At 46.4% G+C, this 22,052-nt stretch overlaps 1 protein-coding gene across 4 annotated transcripts in view; it reads right to left on the bottom strand.

The window, feature by feature from the left end:
- The window catches only part of SOS1 (sodium proton exchanger, putative (NHX7) (SOS1)), a 264,488-nt gene that overhangs the window by 67,571 nt on the left and 174,865 nt on the right, over positions 1-22,052 (bottom strand). For all 4 annotated transcript variants that reach the window (XM_086798112.1, XM_086798111.1, XM_086798113.1 and 1 more), the window contains one exon: positions 11,184-11,498. In XM_086798112.1, coding sequence (XP_086654238.1) covers positions 11,184-11,498 — 315 coding nt within the window. The remainder of the gene's footprint in view (positions 1-11,183; positions 11,499-22,052) is intronic.

Here is a 22,052-nt window from a genome sequence, read left to right as displayed (position 1 = left end):
AGGAAACCACATGTGGTCGCCGTCTCCATTATCTTTCATCATGAACTTGATGATATGCGAGAACAGTAAGCTAATGACTCAGATTTTGAGCGGATTTTTGATCGTTTGACCGAAGGAGAGCGAGTTGATCATTATTCTCTCAAGGAAGGATTCTTGATGATGCATGACAAATTGTGTATCACATCTCAGCTGAGGCAGAAGGTTTTGACAGAATGCCATGCTCCGCCTTATGCAGGCCATCATGGTATTGAGGCTACAGTGAAGGCTTTGGAGGCATTCTTTTATTGGCCTACTATGTGCACGGATGCTGATGCTTTTGTTCGTGATTGTATCATTTGTCAGAAGGTGAAGTATGACTGTCAACAGACACCTGGGTTACTTCATCCCTTGCCTATTCCAGATAGACCGTGGGAGAGTATTGCTATGGATTTTATCTTCGACCTTCCTAGGACAAAGAGTGGGAATGATGGCATCTGGACTATCATAGATCGATTCGGCAAACAAGCTCATTTCATTCTAGTCAGGAAGAAAATTAATGCAAAGCAAATGGTGAGGATATTTTTGACGAATATCTTCAAATACCATGGGATGTCCACATCTATTGTCAGTGGACCGAGATCCTCGAATGACGAGTTTATGTTCGAGAACATGAAGACTTCGTTGAAGTTCTCATCATCTTTTCATCCACAAACAGATGGGCAATCGAAAATTGCCAACTCAGTTGTATTGGATCTACTAGAGTGTTATGTTTCGGATCATAAGGAACAATGGGAAAAGTATCTTCCTTTGGTGGAGTTTGCTTACAACAACAACAGGAAAGGCACCTTTCGAGATTGTGGAAGGCGGGAAGAAAGTACCTCCGATCCTACATACAAAAGATAAGATCTTCGCGGCAGATCGTTTGTCGAGAATATGGATGAGGCTTACAAGAAGGTCAAGGTGGCTCTTCAAAGGACTCAAGAGAAACAGAGGAAAGCAGCAAACCTACACCGTTGATCATTGGTTTTTGATTTGGGTGATTGGGTGCTTTTGAGATTTGAGAAGGCTAGACTCAAGAAAATGAAGGGTAAACAGAGCTTATATCCTAAATTGAGTATGCGGTACTATGGGCCTTTTCAGGTGATTGAGAAGATATGTGATGTTTCCTATCGTCTTTAGTTACCGGATCATTGGAAGATTCATAATGCATTCCATGTGAGTCTTCTTAGACCTTTGAGAGGTGCGGTGCCTACAGATCAGGTTGATGAGCCACAACCACAGGTAGAAGAACTTGATGAGATTCTTCAACTGGAACAGATTTTGGCACATAAAGAAAGAAAAGTCAGAGGGAAAGTTTCACGTCGATATCTGGTGAAGTTTGTGAACTATTCACCTATGGATTCGAAGTGGATGGAGGAGGGTGACTTGGTAGATTCACCAAGGATACTACAACTTTACCTCGGGACTTTTGGTTTGGAGCCTACCTTAGAAAGTGCTTCAACAGGTTCAGCTATGGATTCTAGAGTACTACCTATTACTCAAGAGGGGGGTGACTCCGCTCCTTTGTCACAGAGTTCATTTGGATGAGATCTGGAAGTCACTTGGTGTTCTTATCAGCACACCCGAGATACTGACCTGACAGTATATCTGCCTATGGGATTTCTATGATATGTGTGCACTAGTCACATGGTTTGATTGATGGATATACGAATATCTTCAGTGAATGGGGACATCTATTCTAGACTATTCGTTGATATGCATCAGTGTTTACTCATGTTCATGATGTACTGCTGATCGTGGGTCCTGTGGGATGGCCATGAGTGGAGCAGGTAAAACATCCAGGGGGACGTGACTATTCACGAGGTGGATGCTCTTGATTTATGTTATGTTCTGTTTTCGTTGGCTAAACATACTTTTCTCGTTGCTTTCCTAGGTTCTGTTTCAGTTGCCTCAATCTCAAGCTGGTGTGATGACACTCTAAGCTGGCCAATCACCACTCGGGCACTGTGAGGCATGTACACATCCATGTATCCAGGTCTCTGTATGAATCCATCCGTTGAGATACGCATAAACTGATCTCTGTAGTATAGCATCTTCAGCGGTAGAGGCTAACTAGGTGTAATCCAAGTCTCTTGAGTGTATCGCTGCCATAATTCCTGCTGAAAGACATTGTTCCTCTCACTGTGAGAGAGCTACATGTGTGGTGCATGTATATCATCCAGCCATCACCATGGATTCATTCACATGCTAATTCTCTTTGGCATATGACAAAATCACTTGCTTGTACAGGTTCCTTATCTGTGGGGGTCACTCTTGCTAAACGAAGGATTGCATCTGCTTCTTGTCTTCGATGCATGGCCCCTTCTGAAACGGTGCCTCATTTGTTTTGGACGTGCTCCAACACTAAGGCCTTCATCCGCAAAATTTCCATGTTACTTCGCCTTCGTTTCCCTAACTCTTTTTTTGGGAAACACTTTTGGCTTTTTGGCAGACTCCCTACAACCACGGTCCATTACTCTTTACTTTTGTACTGGGTCAGATATTGGGCTTTCTGGACCATATGGCAGGATCACAACATGAGATATTTTGGGAAACCGTTTTTGCAATCTTATCAGTATTTTAGAAGCTCCTTACGGCAATCTGTTTATGATGCTTGCCACCAAGGAGATCTTCATGAGTCATGCCTGGAAATAGTTTCTCTTTGCTTCTGATTTCCCGTTGAGGCTCTCCGTTTTGGAGACTCTCATGTAAATTTCACTGATAATATACTGTTCATGGATTTACCAAAAAAAAAAGGCATGTATATCATACTAGAAAGGTGGCAGGTGATCTATGTCAAGACCATGCTGAGTGAGCCACTGTATCATCTGTGAATACCATGATCTATTTCCACTCTTTGCGAGCTGCCTAGACGCCTCAAAAGCTCTATGTGAGAGTCGATCTGATGGCATATCTCTGATCCTCTGTATGAAGCAGATCGTCTGGAAGAGGGCCTCTACCAGCATAGGAGGTGCAGCAAACTCCGTCCGGACAATGTCATGTGGGACCGAGGGTTTGCTGCAGATCATCTGTGAGAGCATGAGAATCTGAGGCCTCTCTATTTGAGACCATGTGGAGGTGGCGAGCCCAGGTGCCCATACTACTGCAGCATACATCAAAGCAGGGGTGACTAGTGTGTCAAACAACCACCCCTTCGTGCGGGGCTCCTGGAAGTGTGCCTGGTGACACTGTCTCTCTAGCATGGCCAGAGCTGCATACCCTCGTGTAAGTCTATCCCTGGCTGCCTGTGCCATAGTAAATCTTCTTGGCGAAGTCGTAAATGTAATCCTCAGGTACACATATGAGTCTACCACCTCCACCTATCCTCCTGCTAGTGTGAAGATGGCATGTCGTCGAACTGGCCCCGAGGTTTGGAAAATCATGGCCTTGGCTTTCCCAAGAATTACTGTAAGCCCCCTCTGTGTGCAGAAGTCATCGAGTGCATGGAGATGGTGTTATAGTCCCATCTGCGACTCAGAGACCAAAATAATATCATCTACATATAGCATAATGTGGACTATGGTACCTGAGATGTCTACCCCGTCCCCACCACCGTGACCAATGAAGTCGGCCACCTCATCGATGTATAGCCCAAATAGTGTAGCAGAGAGTGGGCATCCTTGCTTCACACCTATGGTGCTAGCAATAACATCAGATAGCCCCCCGGGGCATCGTATGCGCCCAAAGACCTGCTCATATAAAGCATAGATGCCCCAAACCATCTCTGATGGGATCCCCAATGACTGTAGGCGCTGGAAGAGTCTCTCTCGTGCACCACGTCAAATGCTTTCGAGAAATCCACAAAGCAACAGTATAATCTCTTCTCCCATGCCCTAGCCTGGTCAATCAGACATCTCGAGTGAATATATGGTCAATAGTGGAGAAAGCTCGTCGGAATCCAACCTGCCCTGGTGCTCGCAGTCCCTCCTTCTCTGCATATGAGCTCAACTCTGCCTCGAGCACTGCGCCATAAAGTTTGGCCAATGTATGACCAATCATGATAGTCCTGTAGTTTCTGGGGTCTAGCATGTCTCCCGCTTTGTGCAGAGGCACGATGGTGTGCATAGTCTACTCAGCTGGTAGGCCCTCCACTAGTGCCCTATTAAAGAGGTGAGCAACAAAGGGTCCCCGTGTGTCAGCTACATAAATAAGATGCTCACTCTGTATACCTGTGTGGTCAATCGATCTCCCATGCTATAACCGGGGGATAGCTCTCTCTACCATCGAGGCAGTAAAGAAAGTAGAGGTGGTAGGGCAGGATTCCTGTGGCTGTGGTATGGGCGGTTGCTGAGGGATATGGTAGAGGCTCTTTGCATGTGTGTGCCATGAGTGTGGATCCTCAATCGGGGTACGAGGGCGAGGCTCTCTCATCCTGCGCCATGCACTAGCTGCATCTCTGCTCATGAGTAGGTGGTATATATCCCAGTACTGTGCCTCCTCATATGCACGCCTCTTACGGCATGTGAGGATCCTCATCGGTCGGCTCGCTTGTCTCTGTGTAATGGTCCACAGTGCTCTCTGGGCACGGAGGTGTCTATATAGCTCTCTGCACTCATCATCATACCACCGATTCTGGGGCATGCTCCCATATCTATCTGTGTGCGCAATGTGTGTATGATGGGGGAAGTTGCGGGTGGCCGCCGTATGTAGTAGAGATGACAGCTGGGTGGTGAGTGTGTCTAGAGGTGACAGTGGATCCATCTGGAATAGCCCGTCATATACATGATGCTCATATATGTCAGTGAAGTCATGGGTGAAGTAGAAAGGTGTATGCGATGCCTGTGTGGGGTGTGTGGGTGCTGGTGTGGAGCTCGTGAGTGACAGTAAGAGGTACGTGTGATCTGCACCAATAGGACAGGGGGGGATGGTGAAAGATGTCACTGCATGTGTGGTCTCCATGGACCCCATGATGTAGTCCACTGTGCTACCCCCCCGCCCCCCCCCCCCTAATCGTGGAAGGCATGTCAGTGCTCTTGAATCCTGCCACTGTCTCATCCCGTTATAAATAACGAGATGGTGTCGTGCTCCCAACTCAAGAAAGTGATGACCGTATCTGGTGGCCCCATGTCCTCTGACACCCTGCAAGCTCCCGTGTCCTCCACCTCTAGTGTGTGCATCACCTCAGGGTGCTCGAAATCATAAATGTCGCACTGTCGGCTCTGTGTCCGTGCATTGAAGTCCCCCATAAGGAGGACTTCCCCCAGGTTGGAGTAGTGTATGATCTCCATCTAAAAGGGCTGCATATGGTGACTCTCTCGATGGTCCTGTGTTCTCCTCCTTGCCTCTACTCTCATCCTCTGCTGTCATGGCGTATCTCAATCCTCTAGGAGAGAAGTAGCATAGAGCAATGTATAACACCTTGTCTGCTGAGAGCTGCAGTCTAATCCACATCTATCTAGCCTCCTCGTCACGTGCTACCACCTGTAGGCGCTCCTGTAGCTCTCACTTGAAGTGTACCGCTATACGTCCAGATCCTCTCGATGTGCTCTGCCATGTGGTCCCCCTGTATGTAAACTCCCACTGATAGCCCTCTACTTTGGGTAGCCCCCTCTCTGGGCTCTGGTGCGTCTCTGTAAGTAGTATGATGTCCCATCCCTCCATGACCTCCTCCATCCTCCCAGGATGTGTCCAAAGTGCTCCATTGCAGTTCCAAACTGCAGTGTGCATCTGTGAATCTGGATCCTCCATAGCCGATGTCCCATAGGCCGCCTGGCGCTAATCGGTGGCCTTGCCATCGATGATGACATGGCCATCGCGATAGAATGCTCTCTTGCCCTCTTTCCCGGCTTGTAGGACTCTCGGCATGCATGTTTTCCTGTGTTCTATCTGCATCCTTGTAAGGTCGTCATCCAAATAGATGGGAGAGTTAGTAGAAATGAAATGAAATGAAATGTTATATTAACGTCTTCAAAAGGCCATAATGACCTATGAGACCAAAAGTTACATCATGGTGGATCTGATACAATGTAGAGAGAGAGATTGCAAGATAGAAAATGTGGACATTCTGTAACTTCGTAGCTATAGGAATGAGAGGTTATGAGTCATGACATTCCGTTCCATTCCACGCGACCCACATACGTCCATTCCCGGAACGCGTTCCATTCGTTCCCGGAACGCGAGTTGTGTGACCAGCTGCCTCACATGTTCCATGACGTTCCCACGCTCCCCACATGTGCTAAGTGGCGTTCCCTGTTCCAAGCATTCGCGAGCGCCGTTCCATGTGACTATGGATGCAGCCACATCTCCTCAGCGGAGACAAAAATGCTCAAGACCTCGGCAACATACAAAAATAGATAAGGTGCTAGTGGACAGCCCAACAGAGCAAGAAAGCGGAAATCTATCGCCCCTGGCTCCCAGAATGAGAACCTCGCTGTGTGAAGCCAAATAGAGTCCAGAAACACCTTGGACCCACTCCTTGAGAGATCCCATCTGGCACATCATCCCCCCTAGAAATCCCGAGTCTACCCGGTAATAGGCTTTCTCAAAATCCAGAAGGAGAACTATAAGATCCTGGTTGTGTGCATGTGTGGGCATAATCCTGGCATAAGCTACAGGTACAGAGGCCATGCAGAGGCTTGTCCTACAGCTGCTGCTGTACAGAAGGCACACAGCCACACACAAGAGGGACAGACCGTATAGCACACAGCACTGCTTCTAGTTACACAGATGCATCTGGGCACACAGGTCATACAGATTGTACCTGGTGTACACCAGGCAGAACTGGCCGTCGTACAGTGGTACAGCCACAAAGCACTGGTCATACAGTCATACGGTGTGTAGAGATGATCGTGCAGCATGCGCAGCTAATCCCTAGATGCGTACAGAGGACAGGTTGCAGATCCCTACATGTGGGCACATGTGATGAAAAAAAGCAAGAAAATCATTTTTTTCTCAGACAGTAGTTTTTTCTCAGAAAAAAAACAATTTTTTTCTGAGAGAAAATAAGGAGTTTCTTCTTGGAAAAAAGAAACTAGGCATCCAGAAAAAAAAAAAGCTTGAAAAGTGATATTTTATGGACACTTTATTCAAAACCCATACAATATAAAAATTATGACTTTCCTCTTTTTCTTTTTCTTTTTCTCTTTTTAAGGCATATTTAAAAAAGCATGGCTTGGGCAGATATTGAGATAAATGTGTGAGAGTTATTTGTCGGGTATGAGAAGCTAGGTTAGGATTTTTGTGTATTCCTGTAAAGGACTTAGCCATAGTAGCTAAATGTTCATTCTCGTTCACCATTTAAGGTTGATATGCATGCCAATGATTTGGCTATAGGGACTAATTTATTGTGGGGATGTCAGATTGTTATTTTTAAGCACAAGAAATTTTGAGAACCCCAGTTTGACAGAGATGGTCTAGAAAGAAAGAAAGAAAGAAAGATATATTAACGTCTACGAGAGGCCAAAGTCGGCCTATGAGACAGAAAAATAATACAACTGTGTTCTTCCGGTCATCGGAAGAAAAGAAAGAAAAGAAAAAGTGTGCATGTGTCTGGATACAACTGTCTAGAGAAAGTTGAGTAAGGGAGATTGATCCAAAGCTAACCTAAAGGTTTGACATGACATTGAGGTGAAAGTCTAGCTGCATGAAGACAAGAACTAAGGAAGAATTGATCACTATAACTCAGATTATGTGTCTAAAGGGGATTTTATATGCAGTATCTCCTGAAGGTATAGGACGCGAGGATCTACCGCGTGTAAGATTTCTCGATGTACATATATTTCTATCCTACGATGTCCTATTCCATAAGGGGAATAGCTAACCTAAGAAAAGCAAACTTGATTTTGGGAAATCAAATACAAGAAAGAGACTTATGATTTGGATTGCTCATGGTTTTGATTGGTGGAGGTGAAGCATGCATGATTGCACCAGTTTTGAATGATTACCTGACAAATTTTCTGAGGTGAAATGTTGATTGGTGAGGTTATCTTAGATCTACCCAAACCGTGTAGAGCAACACAATGCTATTTTAGTACTATGTTACCTTTGGCATGGTGATTGAGAGGAACTTAAAGTTGTTGGACACTTCACGTAGTGAGTAGTGAACTAGGTATGAGTTCTTGTTGATTATCCGCAGCCTATCGAGGAAACAAGAGAATGAATCAGACCTTGGTAGAGGATACTATATGCATATCTCCAAGGGACAAGGATGCTATATGCATATCTCCAAGGGACAATCTCATTGGGAGGGTAAATCCCTATGGTCAAAATTGGTTGTTATGAGCTAAGCATATGACTACTAGTAACACGTACGTTATGTTTTAGTATGGATTTCCATCTGCCCAAATATCCTTAGCATTAGAATTAAGAGTGTGTATCTAGGCTTATCTTGGATTTCCTTGTTGAAACTCAGGCGATTGCAGCTCATGATAATTCCTCTATCAGAAGTGTTTTGGATAGTACACAGTTTTGGCCTGATAGAAGAATTCTTTGGGATTACTACTAAGAGATGAGGATGCTTGTACTAACTAATGTACTGAAATACTTGATAGTTTTAACAATTAGTGACAAAGAAGCATGTTATGCCGTCATCTCGGTCTTGTGATTTTACCAAATCCAGATGTGGACACTGGATAACTAATTTAACTAGGATTGACTCAGAGAGTTAAATTGTTTTTTTGGATTGTGGAAAGATAAGGCAGAGATTAATTCAATGAGGAAGTCGGATTGTTCGTTGGATTTTCCTAGATTCATTTACAAGAATATGAATGCTCAAAGAGCAGAAATATGTTATGTACCTCAGGCTAATCTTAGGGTTTGATTGGCTAATATGTGGGTTAGGGAACCCAAAAGATTAGAAAGTAGGCTGATTAAAGTGGCTAAGGCTCATAAGTTAATAATCCCATAAGTTTTAGCTAGCTATGTATAACTCACAAGTGACTACGTAAGTGGAACGAGCCCATAGAGTGGATTACTGTTTTGTCATGTGATAAGATGGTATGTGCATAGACCATGGATGCAATTCACTCTCGGTTATCCATCCTTGAGGCAGACAGTCCACCGATGCTCCCGTAGGCTAGGTCGAGGTGGTATGGGATGCAATGGCTGACATATGTGAGTCGGTATGGAGGAATCCTTAGGGCATGTCGTGGTGGTATGGGATGCCATCGCTGACAAATGTGAGTCTGTATTGGAGGAAGCCTTAGGGCACGGCGTGGTGGTATGGGATGCCATGGCTGACAGATGTGAGTCTATATTGGAGGAAGCCTTACGTGGTGGTGTGGGATGCCATCACTGATAGATGTGAGTCTGTATGGACCGAGCCTTGTCCCCTATGCTTGGGGGAGATGTGTGTTGTACGGGATTTATGATTGGCTAGTGAGGTACTCATTAGCAGAACCCTAATCTAGCTTAATCCTGTGCTTGTCAAGTGTTTAGGAGATCTCCGAAGGAATCAGTCGAATGAATCCATGACACGGCGCTACAAACTGTCACTTCACTTCTGCCCTTTTTCCATCACTATATTGATTCCCTGAAGGCAATTATTATTTTTCATAACACATTTATTCTTTGGTAAAGTTTGGTAATCTGATTCCATATTACCTCTCTTTACATACGATATCACTAAACCCTCTCTGGACCACCAACATGCAAAATATTTATTCCAATGTCACCAAGAGTCCATGATCACTAGGAACTTTTCACGTGTTTACTTCAATCAAGAGAACTATCTCACATAATGTGGTTTAGGATCTTGCTCTCAAGTTTAGGGCCTTGGTTTTCGAATTTTGGGCACTACCTTAAGGATTTTGGGTTTAAACCTTAGTCCAGGCTCTAGGCTCTAGGGTAGGGGGTCTAGGCCCTTGGTTTTAGAGTTTTGGATACTAGCTTTAGGATTTTGGGTTTAGGGTCTAGGCTCTAGGCTCTAAGGTCAAGAGGTGCAGATTTCTGGTTTCTGCTTAGGATCTTGGGTTTAAGGTTTAGGGTCTAGGGTCTAGGATTGGGAATCTAGGGCATAGGGTTAAAGATTTTTGGTCTAGGATTTAGAGTTTTGAGTATGAGATCTAGGGTCTAGGGCAAGGGTGCTAAGGTCTTGGGTTTAGGACCTATTGTCTAAAGTCCTAGGGTCTAACCTCTAGGGCAAGGGTGCTAAGGTCTTGGGTTTAGGACTTATTGTCTAAAGTCCTAGGGTCTAACCTCTAGGGCAAGGGTGTTATGGTCATGGGTTTAGGACCTATTGTCGAAAGTAAAGGGTCTAACCTCTACGGTTTAAGGTTTAGGGTCTAGGGTCTATGATTGGGGATCTAGGGCATAGGGTTAAAGATTTTTAGTCTAGGATTTAGAGTTTTGAGTATGGGATCTAGGGTCTAGGGCAAGGGTGCTATGGTCTTGGGTTTAGGACCTATTGTCTAAAGTCTAGGGTCTAACCTCTAGGGCAGGGTGTTATGGTCTTAGGTTTAGGACCTACCATCTCAAGTAAAGGGTCTAACCTCTAGGGTTTATTGTTTAAGGCCTACCGACTTACTTTTAAAATATTTCGGGTCTTCGTTTTAGGGTTTGGTATTGAGATTTAGTCTGTAGGTTGTAGGGTTTAGGGTCTACACTCTAGCTATGGCTTAGGGTTTAGGCCTTAGGGCCCCATCAATCCGAAGGGGTTGTGAGGAGTGTAACTTAAGCTTGTGGTAGAATTTCACCATTTGATTACCATGGAAAGAGGCCCTGATACGAACTTAATCTCAAATGATAAAGAGCATTATGAGTATTTCTTCAAAAATAATCTCTACCACAAGAACCTTACGTAACTAATTTGATGATTGATGGGATGGAGTTATCGCGTATATTTAATGCTGCAATATCAACATTCTTGTTTCCCTTAAACATTATATAATGCTCGTGCTTGATATTCAAGTTAAAGATTCAGCCAACTTAATTGGAGGAGTCAAATGGCATCTACAACTAATTGTATTTAGCTATGCTGCAACATTTGAATTATCGATATGTCAAGTTTTCTTTGCATCATTTAAAAACAGCTTCATGCTTTCCTTATTAAACAATATATTTGTTCCCGTTGCATTATGCAATGCCTGAGAGTACTTTAATAAACTCCTTCACAACCACCAGTACTGAGAAAAACAAGCCTAAAGAAAAGCATATTGTTCTAAGTGACTAATGTAGTTAACTGTCCTCTTCAGCAGCGCTAATACATAACCCCCCTTTAAAAAACTCACCAATAAACTCTCGAAGCTGACGTCTTGCAATTCTATGAGCTCGCAAAAACGCAGCTGAGATATAGCAACCAAGCTCCAAACGCTCAACTACCAAGAAATTTAAGAGCTTCTTTGGAACAAGCCTTGAGTTTCGCAACCATAGATGTTTAAAATAGTGTGGAAATTGTACATGTGGCTCCAATCCCTTCCAATCAACCAGAACTTGATTCTTCATGACCGCATCAAGTGCTTCATCAACAGATTGCATCAAAATTAGGGCAGCTGTTTGAGATACTCTTCCCTCTTCAAGCATGGTCCAATATGCAGCTTGCACACCTAGAAGAATCAAATGTTACAATACATCCATATAGGGAAGGAAAATAGAGAAAATTAACACAAATTGAAAGTGCAGGTTCTTGAAAAACCAAGGCACAACAAATTTTCTGAAATGGGATGGTTCCAAAAGCCATCACTCCTTTCAAAATATTTAAACCGATACCAAGGTTATCCGTTAGTGATTTGCTGAAGTACACAAGCCCCATCAGTGAATGCACTGCCAAGTAGAAGATGTTGCAAACCTTGTGTGATGAATCATTCTTCAATCTACACAAAATCTTCCTGGCATGCTTATGGTACTGGAAAATTTTGTACTTTGAAATAAAAGTTCAACTACATAGCCAGGCCCATTTACTACTCTTAAGAAACCAACCTGGATTGGAAAGTGCGTTTTTTATTTCAGTCCTTCCTTGTAAGGTCCAAGGTTACAAGCCACAATTATGCCATCCCCTACGTACAACTCAGGATGGTGGACCCCTCGGAGCATACAGCTCGGAGATTGGAGACTAGATGCCAGAGTTATGGGTGATACACTTACGGCATGGAGACAGGATGCAACAGTTAGTGAGGGAAAAAGCATTAAGTTAATTAATAAAGATTAAGTTAATTGCATAATCGACCCTGGTTTTCATGGTCTAAGTGATTTTGAACCTCTTTTTGAGTGCAATGGGACATCGTTTTAGTGCTAAGTTTTCAATCCTTGTTTATAGGATTTTGGGGGGATTCTTCAAGTCTTGCAAGTGCCGCAAAAATTCTCTGATTTCAATGGCTAAAGCCACTGAGAAGGCATCAAATAATATGGGAACCATTGCATGCATTTGCTTTTTAGCTCATGAATAGAGCTCATTGGAAACCCTCCGAGGGGAGAGATGCTCTTTTAATGGAAAACTTTTGTCAAGTGGAATCATGTATGAGCATGACCAGTGTGAAAGACCTCCTAGAAACCTAGAGTTTGTGTGAAAAGCTTTGTCAGGACCATCATACCTGTGAATGTGAATGCATTCTCTACAGCCCTCCAAACATTGCCATAACAAGACTATCTTCTCAGCAACCAAAGCTCACAAACTTACCGGAAGTTGGAAGTTAGATGGTTGCATGGTACAGCAATCTTGCTTTCCTCCAAAAAACTAGTTGCCACCCACAACAAGTAAGATCTTACCAGGTGATTCGAAAACACACATAGAGATCGACTTGAACCTCTAAATTCAATAAGGTAGTCAAGACCCAAACAAGGGAACTCCACTACAACATGGGATTGGCAAGAAGATGGGGTGTTTGAACTTCTTCACCGAGAATCTTCATCTTTTTGGTGATTAGTTCTTACAATGTTCGTATGCTTAATCCCAGGACCTGCTCCTCCGGGGGGGAGGGGGGGTTTTCATTGTTATTAAAGTCAGACCTCCTGGTCTTTAGCTGGGAAAAGAGAAGAAATCCATCAGTGGATCTTCTAGGTTCATATCTGTGGGCTGCTTTTTGCCTTCCAACCCCTAGTGGTATGGGACACTTAGGAGGGAAGAGAGAGCAGAGTCAGAGGTGAGCGGAGAAGATGCTAGTGTTAGGTATGCTCAGACATTATTTGAAATCGTTGCATATCTACAGAAAAAGGAGGAGCTTTTTGTTGTGTCTGTGTGCATTTGCTTGGTCTCAAACAGTCCCGGTATTAGGGTGAGACCTTGGGCCTTGGTCGTTTTCATATTCAGGAGGTTTTTGGGACTATTTGCTGTGTCTGCGGAAAGCTGAATCCTATGCACTTTTGGTTGTGAGTGGGAGTTTTTGAGTTTTGGGACTCTTCTGGATACTATTTCTGTCCATGGCAGCAAACAGCAGTAGCTCAGCCTGAAAGGGCGCCTAGAGAAGGGGTAACCCTAGCTCACGCAAAGGGGGTGTCTAATGGGAAAAGGGCACCTGGAAGCGAGAGATAAGAGGCCTTGTTGGACTGTAGCATGCTGGGCATGCTCCTTGATTGTTGCTGTGAGTACTGTCTACGCACATAAGCCGTGAGGGGATATCTGTGTTACTGGCTGTACAACAGCAGTTCCACACACATGTGTGTATTAGGTGGGCAGCAGGACTGATGCATGCCTGAGAGCATGGGTGCATTACAGGAGCATAGGGCTTTAAGCATGTGCACAAGGACTAGGACCACGAGGTCTTGGGTTCAAAACCACACATGGTGCACCTTTATGCTAAACCGCAATGGTTCCTCACGGCTATGGCTTTGGGAGAGCCACTCACATCTAGTGGGATCCAAGCAAGTAGGGGTGGCACGACCCCTTCAGCCCGGATAGTGCGACCACACCCTTTTTCCACTACTCAGCGAGGATGGGCCACAGGATCCAGATTCATGAGATTGATGGCACCCCAGCAAATGGCGGCAAAAGACCATTAGGCATCCCACAACACAACATCTCTTCCCACTTCCTCGGAGATTTTTGGAAGCGGTTCTCGGATAGTTGTCGGCCTAGGAATCACACTCTTCCTCTGGCAGTTAGCCCACCGCAACCTCATTGACAGCACTTGGTTCACCATTGGAGGACGGCTGGCACAGTGTGCAATGCAGCCACCCCATGCAGTCCCAGCAGCACCTTCTTGGGGACTGTCCCAAAGCCCAACAGGATTAGCATAGAATCCTTCGCCTGTACATGTCAATGCGGTCCGTGCCACATACCATCACTTGGGGATGGCAGAGAGGGTAGGCTGGCCCTGCTCTTTTCTACAAGGAGCCAGCCCCCACTCTTTTCCTTTGACTCTCTCACTGCAGGATTTATACAGTTCCCAAACCCAATAGTTCGGTAGCACCCTGGTCTTTGGACACCACCAGTGATGGGAGATCATCAGCAACATAGCTGCATGGCATATTTGGTGTGCCCATTGGAGCGAGGCCATCGAGGGTACTCTCACCCCTCCAGTCCTAGTTGTCACGTACGAATGAAGGTACGAAAAAACGATACCGGTACGAGACTTTTAAAGTTTGAAAAATAAGTTCGATTGAGGTACGGTCCACTTTTAAAAACACTTGAAAAAAAGATATTTGTACACACTTAAAGATGCAAAGTCTAGAGAAGTTGTAACTTGTAATAAACTAGAGAAAAGTTAAAACACTAGTACCAAGACTCAAGAGTCATGAACAATGAACACTGAGCATATGAGTGCGGACACTAAGTACAAAAATGTCTAGACTCTAGTCCTTCTCCTCAGAGGAATCACTAGGGGAACGAATGTTATCGCTAGAGGTGCTCCCATCATCAGAGACAAACCCAAAACTGCACTCGCTAAGGACATTGCCCTCGTCATCGAAGTCGGGTTCTTTGATGTCTGCGATAGGAGCATCCTCTTCTTCGGCAACAGGTGCTAAAAAGCTCCTCGAAGTCGAGCCACGCCTCACATATGTAGACACTGGGCCGGTCGAAGTAGGGTGCCGAACAGTGCATCTGCGGCCTCCTACTCGTGTGCCACCTCTACCTTCGCGACCTCTACAAGTATGAGAAACTCGACGGACAATCTCCTCTAGCTCCCTGTAAAGATCGGCATATATAGCCCCTCCTCATCTGGATCTCGCTCCTTGTGGACACGCTTAAGAGTGTCGACTGTCAACTTGAACTCGTCGACATTCACTTGAAAGCAAACATTTATGAATTATTAGTCACGACTCATCATTCATGACATGCTATGATTCATGAATCGAACTTTTAACTCTAGAGATCTCTACCTATTTGGAGATCTCCATGTCATGCATCTTCTCCACCATGCACATGTTAGCACGGCAATATACATGCCGCTCTAACTACATGGGGCTGAGATGATTTCGTATCTTTGTGTGTATGAGTGAGTAGGAACTCTAGTTTCTCTCACATGTCCCCGAAGAGCAATCCTAGGAGAAAATCACAGAGTTACAACGTAAGAACTAGTTACTACTCTAGAGTATAAACTTTAAAGTTAGAAGTCTTGAATATTCAATAGTCACCTGTGACAAGACTCTCAAAGCCAGTGTTTCTACGTGACCCATTTGATAACCAAATGACTCCCACCAAAAAAGTGACCCGATCATCGACTCCCTACTCGAGTAAAGTAGGTTCGTGAAAGCGGCTCCCCTCTAATCATTGTATCGAATAAGCTCTTGGAGGAACTCTCTTTGCTCGTGGACGGGAAGTATCTTTGGCAAGTAGGCATCCCAGTCAGAATTTTCCTCCTCATCGGCAAAGAGCCTTGGTACTTTGTAGGCGGGATGCAACAAGGCCCCATGAACGTGGATAGGTGTATGCATCCACCGCCACCTCCTCTCCAAGCGAATCTAGCTTCCCCACATCCTCCATGAATAGGTTTAGACCATGGGAAGCGCAAGGAATCCATACAATGGATGTGAGCTCCGCCTCTACCAAGCGCCCCATCTTGCGGTGATTGGACGCATTGTCCGTGATGACTTGAATGACATTTTCATGCCCGACCTACATGTAACACAATGGAAAATGCAATGACATTCTTAGAAGCTTGAACATAGATACTAGAGACTTCAGAATTAAAACTTAAATCGCACCGCACGTAGTACATACTACATTCAAATTTGACCTCTATGATGGCTTGCCAGATATGACGATAGATAAAGTCCCCCAATGTTCTTCGCCCCGCCTTTCTGGTATCCACGGTACGTAAAAAGTTATGTGCCGAGGAAAATCGTCACCTTTCCATCTCTAGTCGTGTGCTCTCTCTAAGTCCCCCCTTCGTCCTGCTCAAATCTTGCGCCCCCCCCCCCCCCCCCACACTTTCGCGCAATTCTGTGCCCACTTTCCCCCCCTTCCTCTTCCTTGGTCAGCACCCGCCTCCCTTGCTCTTCATATCCTCCTCCCCGCCCCCCCCCCCCTCTCCCCTCGCTGGTTTGCGCCCGCCTCCCTTGCCCTTCGTCTTCTCTGGCCCCTCTACACTGTTATTACCCCCCCCCCCCCCCCCCCCTTGCCTCTGTTCTACCTCTTGTGCCCTCCTCCCCCCTTTCCTTGTTGAGTCCCCCTTTTTTCTATGCCGCCTTGTTCCCTTTCCCCTACGCCTACCCCACCCCTCCCCTCCCTTGCCCTTTTGCTGCCCCGCGCTTCCCTTCTCCCTTTTTTCCCCTTCCCTCCCCCCATTTCTCTCTCCTCTCTCCCCCCTTCACCCCCTCCCCCCCTCCCTCCTTCCCCATTTCCCCATCATGTTTGTTTCCCGCAGGTTGATTTTCAAGTTCTTCATGGCATTTTCATCATAGTAGGCTTAGGTAGTCTCTCGTCTTCACCATAAGGACTCCATGGCAGCCACTCCGTCATCCCCGACTGCCGCCGCCATTGCTTGCTTATCCTTTCCAAGGAGACCTTCCGATCCTCACCACGACTATTGCAGTATTAGAGGCCTCTACCTTGGTTTGCAAAATTGTTGGGAGCCACCCTGCGCGCAGGCAACCCTGAGGTCTTTTCCAAGCGAGCCTGTAAAGATCACAGACATTCACCCTCTGGGGCATGGCTACTACTAGGTGGAGTTCAACTCGCAAGCGGCGTCAAACCAAGTCATGCACAAAGCCCCCTTGCATTGCATACGACGCGGGCCTTCATTGCGCAGTGGCAGTACGGCTTCAACCCTGCGTCTGACCCACTTGCTCATGTGTTGGGCTTCCCAGTGACAGTTTGCTTCCTAGGCCTTAGAAAGGAACGAATACCTTCCTCCTCTCCCGATGATTGGTGGTGATATCGGGAGAGTGATGAATTCCCCTGCCCCCACTGCTGCCTCGGCCCCTGCATGGCAACCGGGATTGCATCGCTCCGTATGTGTGTTGCCTCGCCGGATTCAGTGCCTCATGTTATATCTATCCCATGCCTCCGAGGAGACCCCATCCTTCAACGAGTGGAGTATTTAGGCCTCCCAAGCCAATGCTTTTCATTTGCATACACATGGGCCATCTAGCCATAGCTTGCCCTTGGCGTCAGTCCAAGAGACCGCTCCCAATGGTCGCCCCCCAAACCCCCCCCCCAAAAAAAAAAAAAAATCTCGTTCAAATCCTCACCAAGGGCTAGAGAGAGGCAAGTTCTCAGGCAACGGAGCACCACATCTTGGCCACGGACGACATAGTTGCCGGAGAGTGGCGGACGGTTGGTCTGCGCTCAGGCCGTCAACCGGCCACTAGGGCTGAGTTACGTCATTGTGCGCGACAAGATGGCAAAGCAAAGGTGGCACCCAGTTCGCGCACTACACAGGAGGTACGATTTGGTATAGTCGACACGTACGGTACAATTCCGTATGGTGGCAGTTCGGTCGACTAGGATTCAACCTTTTTTTTTGGGCTGTTTTTTGACCGTTTTTTTTGCCATTTTTTGACCGTTTTGGGCGCAGTCTTTTTCCGTTTGGAGAGCCGTTTCTTGGGCGTTTTTGGGACTGTTTTAGGCTTTAGCCTTTGCTTAAGCCTCATTCTATTATCTATATAATATCCCCTCCCCTAACCCCATCCTACAAGTGCTCATTGCCCAACCCTCCCCTCACAAGTGCTCATTGCTTAAGTCTATCCTCTCCCTCGAGCTCTCCTTCAAGGCTCAAGCCTCTCTCCCCTCTAGACTCTCTCAATCATCTCCCTCTTCCTCCACCGTATTTTTTAAATGGACCGTACATCCACCGTATTTTTATTTGAAATTTAGTGGTGCGTTCCAAGACCGTATTTGAACGTACCGTACCAAATCGAACTTTTCGTACCTGACAACTATGGGCAAGCACATGAGGATTTTCTTCTGTCAAAGAACCTTTTTTGAGCATTTACCACAGCACCCACCCATTGGCGGAGTTCCTGAGCAAGCCCCGATTCCCCGTTGAGATCTCTCCCCCAACTCTCAGTGCCAATGAGGCCGGTAGACCCCACTGAGTCCCCGGTGAGTCTCTCCCAACACCCTTGCTCTCCGATAGATCTCCCAGCAGCAACCCTCTCTAGCCTCTCCGCCCCCTGCCCCCCTCCACCTCTCCAGAGCACTCCCGTCAACCCCCAGCTGCCCCCGACCTGACGCAAAGGCAGTCAGCGAGTTCCGTTCGCCACTTAATTTACCATTTCTCTGAGCCGGTTGAGATGGCCATCGACGCTTCCCCAATGAGGGCTCTCTTGCCACAGTCCCCTGGTGGTGGGCCCCCCAGGATCTTGGGGCAGCCTATGGACTACAGTTTCTTCCGATGCCCGTCGACGGAAGGGACAAATCTATTTGAGGAGACATTAGCCTCTATTCAGATCTGGGTGGTTTTTCACCACTCCAGACCCTCTACGCCAAAGAATGGCGCGATGATCTTCTTTCCCCTTGAGTGCAGCCCTGGGGACGGAATGGGACTCAGATTCGGTGGCTGCCGCCATCTAGGGACAGTCAATTGAGCTCTCCCATCATCTTCATGATCTTTGCACCACCGACGTAATCACCCATCTATGGCCATTGGCTAGGATGGAGATTGGAGGCTCAGCCCACAGAGACCAGGACGGAGAGATGGTGACCTCAAGCCTGGAGGTGCTGCTTTTTGTGTTCATGCATATTTCAGTCGCAGTACCTCCCCCCCTTCCTTACAGGTACCTCCAATGTGACCGATAGGGTTCGGAGTATGCATACTCTCACACTCGGACAAAGTGGCGCCTACAAGATCTGCACCCACTTGTGTGACTTCATCCCAGCATGGATTGTGATTATTCCTCATCTAAAACCTCGCTCAGACCTCTGCAAGTGGAGGGCAATTCCACTAGTTCAGCCTTACACAGAGATTGATATGCAGATAGTCTCATGGAACATTCAAAGTGCTTTCAAAGACGAGGCGTCCTCAAAGAAGAGCTTCAAAGAGCTATAATTGGGGGACCTATTGACATTCTTTTCCTCCAAGACAATCACCTTTCTGAGGATCACACCCGCCAATGCAAGAAGATTTTACCAAGCAAGAGTCACACCTTCTGGTCTCCGTCCTTCGGACCTTCAGGGACGCAAGGAGTTCGTATTAATATTAGTGAGAAGATTTTGCCGGCAGTGAAAGGCTCAGGAGTCATAGTTCCTAGGCGAGCACAATGAGTTCCCATTCTAATTGGAGAGGATGGCGTGGGCTTCCTCAATGTCTATGCCTCGAACGCCGCTACAGGTAGAGCCCTCTTTTGGAGCACAGTCCAACAGGCTCTCTTCCCCAGGTTGACTTTTGGTGCATGGGTGGTGACTTCAACATGACTGAGCCAGCAGAGGACAGACTTGGAGGAGGCAAAACCACAGTCTCAAGCGCAAACTAGTCTGCCTGGGAGGAGCTTATATCGGTACTTATAGGAAAGGACCCTTGGCATCTTCTAGAGTTTGGGCGCAGTCCTAAGAGTCTTAGTTCGGATAGGAGGAGCACCGGCCCCAACCACTCTAGACTTGACACGTTTTATGTTGATGAGTGGGCTTGCAGGAGTGGGGACATGACTGGTATCTTGGCAGGTACTACCATAGTTACTAGGAGTTTCAAAAACGCCTGATTTGAAATGGGTTTCAAAAACGTTTCAGAAGTTTCATATGTTTTTGAAACGGCAAAAAAATAAAAAATAATAATAAAAAGTTTCAAACAAAAATGCAAATAAATAAATAAATCTGCAGCTATTGTACATTCTATATCTATATATATATCTATCTATCTATCTATCTATATATATATATATATATATATATATATATATATATATATATATATATATATATATATCTATATATATATATATATATATCTATATACCTATATAGTTATTAGTATGGAAACATATGCAAAAGAAAAAGAAAACACCTAGGCTTACCTTGAGGCTTGGCAGCAGGCTAGGACAGCAATCGTCAATGTGGACAGGAATCGTGAGGGTGGACAACAGTCGGCTAGTAGTCGTGAGATTTGACAACAGTCGGCCAGCAGTCCTCATGACTCGTGAGGGTGGACAGCAGTCCTCATGACTCGTGAGGGTGGACAGCAGTCCAATCCGCCAACCATACACAGGCGGCAGCAATGGGAGTCGGGAGTCGGGACGGATGCGCAAACCTCCTACTCGAAACGTGTGCCACAAACGAAAAGTTGGCGCAAGTAATAAGGCATTTTTTTGGGGAAAAAAGGTCGGATAAAAACGTGTTTCAGTGAATGAAACCTTTACGAAATGTTTCGAACTAATTGAAACGCGTTTCGATGCTAGTATGGGCACTACTTTTTCAGATCACGCCAAGGTTATCTTGTCCCTCGAGGACCCCTGGAGGCATGACAAGCATGCGATCTCTAGGATTCTGGATAGCCTCATTCAGGACCCCGATATCTGCAGCAGGATAGAGCAGATACAGGTGGGACTAGACTTTATCTCAAGCTCAGCTGTGCGCAGTGGATGACGACCTAGGGGAGATCAACGGTTTCTTACACGAGGCAGCCCAGAGCACATTGAAGGGATTTCGGGAGTTGGAGAGGAGTCTGAAGAGGGGTCTGGCTTCTTTACAACGGCTTCAGGAGAGTTCCCCATATAGCTCGTGGATCGAGAGTCAGCTTGTTGCCGCCAGCACGGAGGTTAGATCCATTGAGGAGAAGAGGGTGGAGTACGGGTACCATGCCAGAGCTTCATTCTGGACCCTGGCCCGCGATAGAGTCACATGGGATTTCTTTGAGATAGCCGGCCCCCACAAGAGGAGTGATGGTATCCACAGGTTGTGTGGCTAGGATGGAGCTATTGTTTCTAATCCCCCCCATGTGAGAGCCATCGCCATGAATTTTTTTTGATCTCTTCTCACTGGTGCCCCCTTGTCCCCACAAGTGATGGACGCGCACGAGAGGGTCTGACGGCACACAAGAGAGGTGGTTCCCCCCTCTCCAATCCTTCTTATTGACCCCATTTATTGCGGAGGAGTTGGCGGAGGCGTTGACAGCTTTACCCAGGGGTAAATGCCCAGGGGCGAACGGGCTTCAAGTCTTTCTCTTTCTTTGTCACTGGGACCTCATAAAAGGCGGCCTTCCAGCTGCCTTCAATGAGATCATGCTCACAGGTACCATGCCAAAGAGGCTCTCAGAGGGTCTGATACACTTGATTCCTAAGAAGGGTGGTGACACATTGAAGATCCGACAGTGGAGACTCATTATTCTTCTAGGGACCACCTATAAGATGTTGGCCAAGGCCATGAGCTTGAGACTTCAGCCCTTCCTCCCGGACTTGATTCATGACACTCAGACTGGCTTTGTTCAAGATCGAAGCATCCTGGATAGTATCTTCACCTTCTGGGAGGCAACTGTGTCGGCCAAGATGCTACTACTGGATTTTGAGAAAGCTTATGAAAGGGTGGATTGGAGCTTTCCGGAGGGCACCATGTGTCATGTGGGATTCCCCATGAAGTGGATTCGTGTGGTTTCAGGACTCTACTCAGGCCTGCACAGCCAGGTACTCATTTAGGGAGCCCGTGGCCAGAGATTCCCCCTTTCCCACTAGGTAAGACGACAAAGCTCTCCTCTAGCACCCTACCCCTTCCTGTTCGTCACCGAGGCCATGAGGACTTTTCTCGCAAGCCGAGAGACTAGGCTGGGCTTCAGGGATTGCATCTCCCCCTCTGC

Source organism: Cibotium barometz, chromosome 5 (genome assembly GCF_041138505.1).
Source record: "Cibotium barometz isolate CiBa-2024 chromosome 5, ASM4113850v1, whole genome shotgun sequence".
Classification (NCBI taxonomy): domain Eukaryota; kingdom Viridiplantae; phylum Streptophyta; class Polypodiopsida; order Cyatheales; family Cibotiaceae; genus Cibotium; species Cibotium barometz.
Note: the sequence above shows the minus strand (reverse complement) of the source record. Positions and strands in the feature narration are given on the sequence as shown.